The following is a 7,532-nucleotide window of genomic DNA, read 5'->3' on the forward strand; positions in this document are numbered from 1 at the left end:
CTCAGAACCACAGAGAGGAACAGAGAGCATGACACTGTTGACACAGGAGACTCCCCAGGGACTGCTCCATGCTCCAGGTGACTATGGACAATTACTGCACACACAGTCTGCACCAGAAGCATTGGAAGAAGAGATTTTCAAGTGACTGCCTTAACCACAAACACAGGCTGTCTTGATAATTCTTTTTTGCCACCTAGCTAATTCTTTCTGACTACTGTAGTTGGTTTTACTTTAAAGACAGTGGAACAACTTTTTGCAGGAGCAGAGAATATCTCTATGCTCCTATCTAGCATCCAAACTAGTGGTCAAGGTCTTTCTCAGTGACATCAAAGAGGCAATTTCAAATCTCCTCAAATAAAAAAAGTAATTTTACTTAGGTCTTCAACATGTATTAGATTTAACTGTTCTGCTGCTTACAAAGAGAGTGTTCCATTAGTAAATACAGCCAGTGCCACTCATTTGGAGTACAGCATGACTCCCAGTGAGTCACAGTATTTCTAAAATCAAGCCTCAGAGATGAAGCAGTCAGGGAATATTCCATTTCCTGATTCATTCCAGTGGCTCAGCTCCTGTTTAGAAAAAAAATTGTCTGTGTATATGTGGGAGCAGAGCTTTAGATGGGTGAAACACTTCACAGAAAAATCAGGGTATTCCACCTGAGTTCAGTCTTGAATAAAATCTGCACTGGATTTACAATACTTTTTTTGAACAGGGCTTTGAGATTCCACTACTGTGTGACGTATCCTAGGTCCAGCCCTGTTGCTGTCTGAACTATTCTGATGCTAACAGCCCACTCAGAAATAACCAGGGAAAGAAGTAATTAACAGGACTTGGAACCTTTTTTCCACCACAGACATGGCCCTACTGAGGAAAAAAAGAAAAGGCACCAATAGGTAAAACAAGTAAATCACCCACTTTTCTCCCACCCCCTTAAGGCAAAGTCATAACTTCTAGATTATAATTCTAACTCTACGGTCTGTTATTTTGTAATATTTTTAATATACCAGCATATTGAACTAAATAGACTTCAATATTTAGAACTCTAAATATTGAGCTATTGTTGCCCCACATGTAATACACAAGTTCAACAAAACTCATACCAGTTTTTCCTGCTGTTGAAAAAAATGTTTAAGCTGATAAGCAGGCTGGAGAGTACCAGGGGATATTTGTATTTAAACAATAAAAAATATGTATGCTTAATATATCTTGGTGATATTATCTTTTTTAAACAGAGTTAATTCAAATGAAACTGTTAAGAGAGGAAAAGAAGGAAAAGGTAAGAGAAGATACCTGAGATAAGTAGTTTTAAAGTCTTGGAAAAAAGTAAGAGGGATATCAGAGAGGAGACAGTCACCTCCTGGACTCCATTCAGGTGACAAATACTTCAGTCTTCTTGAGCACGAAGCCAGGTAGAGATTTTGAAAGCTCAAATGCCCAGAAACGGGATGAATGGTGGCTGATGCAGAGATGCAATAGCAGGAGCTGACAAAGTGATGGCAGCGCAGCTGCTCTAAGATGAACCCCAAAGATGAGAGTGTGTGGGGCAATAGGAGCTCTCAGTGGTGCACCCAACATACCCCACGTACAGCCCTTTCACCTCCTTTACTACACACCCAGTGCTGCTGAGGAGTGCCTAAATCCACTGTTTTAACAGGCTTCCTGTCTGCACATTTGCACTGTTAACAGGATCCTGACTGAAAGCTCAGGCAAATACCATCAGGAGTTGGACCCACATAATAAATAGCTGGGAGAAAAGCATAAGCAAGGTAGGGAGCCCGTCAGAAACAGCACGAAACAAGCTCTTTCATTGTGAAAAAGAGGTACTACATTTTTGAGGTCAGTATTTGAAGGAACCAAAAAGACAAGTAAGAGATATATACATTGGGGATTTTTCTGTTACAACTGTAGCACCCAAGTAGTTTGAAAGTAAATTAAATAACATTTGTCCCTTAGTTCTACACTAGCCCTGTGTCTCTGATCACCAAGAGGAAGGATTTATCATCCATAGGCTGTGCCTGCAAAAAAGTTACTTTGTTCCTTTTTCACTTCTCAGTGCTCATAAACTGCACTTCTCCCATGAAGCCTTTCAGCAGTGAACTCTGTACTGATTTTACAAGTCCGAGTTGGGCTGTAGCTCATGTATAGCACTATCTGAATAGTTTTTATGTGTTTTAGATTCCTGTGATTTAAATTCTGTAAAGATCTTATCTAGTGAAACTCCTTAACCTGCTGATAACTTGTACCACATGAGCAGTCATGTTGGTTTCTGAGCAATAACCTTCCTGCTTGAAATTTCTTCCTTGAAAAATGTGTTTTAAATGCTCTTGTCACTTCTGCTAACAGCTAGAATTTCAGGTTGCTCCAATTTTAGCAGAACGAATGAGATAAGGGGAAAAATATTAGCAAAAGGAGCTTTGTAAAAATACTCTTCTCCTATTAAAAACAAAAAGTCAACGACAACAAACAAGAGCAACAACAAAAACACAACCAAACAAACAAATTCAGGAAATATTCTCTTATTCAGGAAATATTGTCTCTGGACATTTATGACAAGACAGCCAGAAAAGGTAAACATTTGTCAGATGTCAATATTTTTACTGATAAAAACAGAGTTCAGTAAAGTTCTTAGTGGCATTTGGAATTCCTGTCTAAGGTCTCTGGTGAAATTTCTGGAAGGGACTGGAGGACAGAGTGTGGCCTCCAGAGGTTATCCACATCTGGTTTGCCTTTTTTTTTCCCAGAGGACTCTCTCAGGTATATGACAAAGCAGGGTCTCCTGTATTTCTACCCTTGCTGCCCTCAGTCTTTAAGCAGTACAATTTTCTATTTATTTGCTTGCACAATGTCAAGAACATTCCAAGGTCCTACACTGATCTGACCAGAAAAATCAGCTGTAGCTTATGCAATCACTTTAGTGAATGCAAGAGCACTTCTCACTTGTAGGTGTATGTTTTCCTCTTCCAGCAGCTCTAAAATACATGCTTTGGAAAGAGGTAATATAAGATGTAATTTTTGCATACATTAAAAGCCCTTGAGTGTAATTGAGTAGAGTATTCATAATATAAATAACATATTAGGATCTCCTTTGAGTTGTTCTTGTCCTGTGCCCAGGAACCCTACAAGCCAAGAGAGTCCAAGCAGGGGAAGACAAGGAGCAGAAAGAAACTCACCACAGTTATGCCATCATTCAGCAATGACTCTCCAAAAATCATCATGTAAAGCTGCTCATTAACAGAGGCTTCTTCAAAAACTACCAGAGCAGCCACGGGGTCCACTGCTGAAATCATGCTGCCAAAGAGCAAGTTCTGCAGCAGGTTCAGGTCAGTCAGGCCGAAGGCTCCAATCTGGCAGACTCCATAGAGGGAGAGGCCGATCCCAAATGAGTTTAGCAGAGATCCCAGAACAGACCACCACAGAATGGATCCAAAGTTTTCAAAAAATGGTCGAGTTGGCATGAAATAACCCTCCTCCAGAATAATGGGTGGAAGGAGGTACAAGAAGTAAATACTACTGTTCATCACTGGTGGAGATTTGTGATGGGAAGCAAAGATGATTGCTCCTACTAGTGCTCCAATGGCAATCAGGATGCAGCTTTCAGGCATAAGTCTTGGCAATCGGTGAAAGATATGGAAACCTTGAATAAAACATTAGGGGATTATTCAAGTTTAAATTAACCTGATGTCAGACAATTGTCTTGCCTGTGTTTGGACACTTTGTCTTCAGACAGCCAGCTTTTGCTCTAAGGATTATGAAGGTAAAAACAGGCACTACTGTTCCCTTCAAAACTAAACATTCCCACACTTGTATCACTAAAGCAGGGCAAGAGTTTGACCATTAATTTCTTCTCTCCCTGCTGCCCACCCCTGATTTCCAAGCAAGCATATCTGAGTTTAAGCTCCAGTTCTGGGAAGGAAGACACCTCTTTGAAATGATCCTCTACAATTTGAAAAGAAAATATTCTTCAAGAATCCTTACTGCCCACTGGCTTGTCTAGTCACTCTACAAGGAACTGTGTCATCATACTGTAAATGAGATGTGCCTGCACTAAAAATGTCAGGATTTTTTTTTTAATTTACAAGAATGAGACTGAGGCAGACTAAGAAACCTTTAAATCTAATGTCTGTGACTCCATGCTTGAAGCTAGGTAAGCCTTCATCTTGCAGCTCTAGAAGGTTCTGCCATGACAATATTTCTATGACCCTTGAACTATCAGTCTTCAAAAGCAAAGGAACATAATATTTTTATGAAAGTTTCAATAATTTTTTTAGGACACTACATTTTTTTACCAAGAGGCATGTTTATATCATAACTCTTCTCATCTGCTTTTTAATTTAAAAAATAATTTTCAACTCTTTTTCCAGTTTTACAGATAAGGGGATTGTTTTCCCTTTCAAGATCTTGGAACTGTTTCCCACCCTTAAATACTGAAATCCAGAAAGAAGATAACACTTGAACAAAACACTGAAAACTTTAACAGTTTGGAAATCTTCTTCCCTGGGTAACCAGATTATTCAGACTAACACTTTCTTCCAAATATATTTAAAATTAACAGCTCATCAAAAATAATGTTATTTGAAAACTCACAGTAAAAGTAACAGTTCCACCTGGGAGGCATCACACAGTTCTTCTAAAGTATCTATTTCATGTTCAAAACAGGAATATTATGTAGATGTGCCATATGTCAATTCCTGTGCCTTTATGGATGATAAATAAAGAATTTGGTCAATATTTTTAATATTAACACACTCTGCTGATGCCCCAACAAGTTTTATTTGTGAAAATTTTGATTGTTATGTTACCAGTGAAGACATTTGTGGGAATCGGATTGAGGGCATCAGCTATAATGAAACTGGCAAATCATGGATGGTGGTAATTATTTTTGTCAGCTGGGTAAATCCAGCTATGACAGGAAAAATGTTTATCTTCAGGCCACCTCCAGAAAAACATCAGTCTCACCTACCAGCTCATTCTAAGGAAAAGTTTGAAAATCCCTCAAAAAGATCAAAAGAAAAGGGATATTTTACGTGTGCAACTCTTCGCATTATTACCATCTTCTTCATTTAATTGATATTGCTGCATTAATTCTAAATGGTCAAAATAATTTCAGCCAAGCCATGAAAATGTGCAAGACATGATGAGCCTTTTTTGCTATATTAATTACAGTTCCTACTGCAATTACTGCTCCCTGAGTTGCCTTTCCCCTTTCAGATACCCACATGGAGCTCTAATAGAAGCTAGAGGCATTGCTCTGTATTCAAAAGATACTTAGCCTATATCCCTGATGATCCACACCCTCAGAGACTCTCATTCTCTCTCCCCGGTATTACTTTTCACACCAACTTTTAGGAGCAAATACGTAAAACAAAGACTAAGAGGGAAATGTTTCCTTTTATTCATACAAAGGAAGAATGCTTTACACTTTCTCCCTAAAATTCAATACACTTCAAGTCTCAGCCTGGTGTAAGTGATTTCTACAGCTGTGTCAGGTTGCAAATTCCAGTATCTTGTGATCTATAAGGACTAGAAAAATGAATGGACAGCACTGTGTCAGGGAGCTCTGTTGCTATTTGCTACTCACAGCTCAAGAGACCTGAAGGTTAGAGGTCATATGTTAACTTAAGCAAGATGGAATCATTCTAAGGTGGAATTTTGGCACTGCTGTGGTGATGAACACACCTGTTCTCTTGAGGACAGACACTGTAAAATCAATCCCAGCTACAAAATGAATAAAAGTTACTTGGCTACATTGTAATTTTTTAACTTCTTTCCAAGTTAGGAGGATCTAAGGTCCCATTTTCTACTTACCTATTTTTGCAAAAGAGGCAAGGAGGATCCAAAGGGTAACTTCATAGGGAATTTGCACAGAGTCATAGTCCAGTGTGAAAACATGTAGCCTCGTGTCTTCAGAAGAGTCAACAGCACTACTGGAATCGTGTTCATAGTGAGGCAAGGACCTCTTGCCTAGGCTGGGCTCACCCCCATAAGCAGCAGCAGAACAGGATACCACGCTCAACAGCGGCAGCAGCACGTTGGAAAGCTTTGCATGTGCAAGCGTGGCAAAGCCCATGTCTGGGGCGGTGATAATGTTATTACAGATTTAGCATATAGTGGGTGCATGAAGGTGTGCACAGTCACTTCTGCTGATTCACACTGTCCACAGCCACTTCTTCCTCAGAGCTCTTTCATTTGCCTGTTAGAGGTCATTTTATAGTCCTTATGTGCCTGCCCCGTTCCTTGTACTGCAGACAGACCTGGAGTTTGTATGAAGATACCAGTTGTGCAGGTTCCACTGACCCAGAAAAATCTTGGCCACAGCATTACCCTGTTGAGGAATAAAAGGACTTTTCCAGCTACACAATTTATGCAGCCTCTCTGATTTTTTTTCCACTGTCACAAAAAAAAAAAAAAAAAAAAAAAAAAAATCAAGCAAATAACCTTTCAATGCTCACCTTTCAGGCAGCAAGTGCAGCACGAGGGAATTGCATCGGCTGGGAGAGGTGGTGGCAGGCAGGAGAGCTTGCTTCGTGCCTTCCTCTCTTGCCCTCGCTCCCCACCTGCCTCCCCAGCGCAAGTGGCACCCCGGGGACCACTCTTGGCACGGCTCCCTGGTCCTGTCGCACCTGCTAACAAAACTACTCAGTGTGTAAATAAAGGGACTGGGCAGGGCTCGCGGGAGGGACATCTGCTGGGGGACCGTGCAAATGACAGCCTCGCTTGGAAAGGGGGTTCCCTCTCTTAAATACGTGTATGTAATTTAGCAGGTAATATCAACATAAAGAGGAAGGGCTGAGTCACACAACCTGCCTGAAATTGGATCTTGAGTTGTCTTGTATTTGGCATTTGTTTTACTCATACCGGTAAGGCACTTACTGAGTGAATATATTATCCTCCTCCAACTGCTCTTATGGATTTTTTTAAAACACCAGCATATTTTGTCCTCCACAAAAACTGTGTCAGGAGTCAGGATAGCAGGGTGTGCAAACATAGTGCTGTTGATTACAAGCTTCTAAAACCTGTATTACTTATCTTAGAACTGAATGCATTTAATTTACTGACAAATTATTCAAATTATTCAATGATTTGACTGTGTTAGAAGACAGTGCAGATGGGGCAGGTGGTGAGAACAGTGGTGATACCCCAAGACAGCTAGTTCTGAGGACCCTGAAACCACACGGCATGTGCTTCGGAGGGGATTCCTTCAAACCAACTGGCCCCACAGACTGAATGTCCCTTTATGGGTGGAGAATATCTTCCACTTGACTTTCAGTGGAAGGGATCCAGTGTTTGCAACTGCGATGGTCTGTAATGCAAAGCAAAAGGTGACATGTGGTAACAAGAGGGAAATTTGCATCAAATTGATAATCATCTGAACCAAATCTCCAATACAGGTGCAACTGCAATGTCAAAATTCTCTGTGGTACAGTGTTTGAACTCTAGTTACTGAGAATTTTGGACTTTCTGTGCTGAGAGAAACTGACCCCCAAGAGAACACTACATTTAACCTGAAGCTGTAGAGAAAGCTTCCAAAATTA

General features: G+C 40.4%; 1 protein-coding gene across 1 annotated transcript in view; it reads right to left on the reverse strand.

Annotated features, from left to right (window-relative positions):
• SLC9A4 (solute carrier family 9 member A4) overlaps positions 1 to 6,731 on the reverse strand; it is a 33,257-nt gene extending 26,526 nt beyond the window's left edge. The window contains exons 1-3 of the mRNA XM_068180330.1: positions 6,450 to 6,731; positions 5,806 to 6,322; positions 3,171 to 3,634 (exon numbers count right to left, since the gene is read on the reverse strand). Coding sequence (XP_068036431.1) covers positions 3,171 to 3,634; positions 5,806 to 6,067 — 726 coding nt within the window. The 5' untranslated portion in view covers positions 6,068 to 6,322; positions 6,450 to 6,731. The remainder of the gene's footprint in view (positions 1 to 3,170; positions 3,635 to 5,805; positions 6,323 to 6,449) is intronic.
• Between the last annotated feature and the right edge of the window lie 801 nt (positions 6,732 to 7,532).

This window comes from Anomalospiza imberbis, chromosome 2 (assembly GCF_031753505.1).
Source record: "Anomalospiza imberbis isolate Cuckoo-Finch-1a 21T00152 chromosome 2, ASM3175350v1, whole genome shotgun sequence".
NCBI classification, from domain to species: Eukaryota; Metazoa; Chordata; class Aves; order Passeriformes; family Viduidae; genus Anomalospiza; species Anomalospiza imberbis.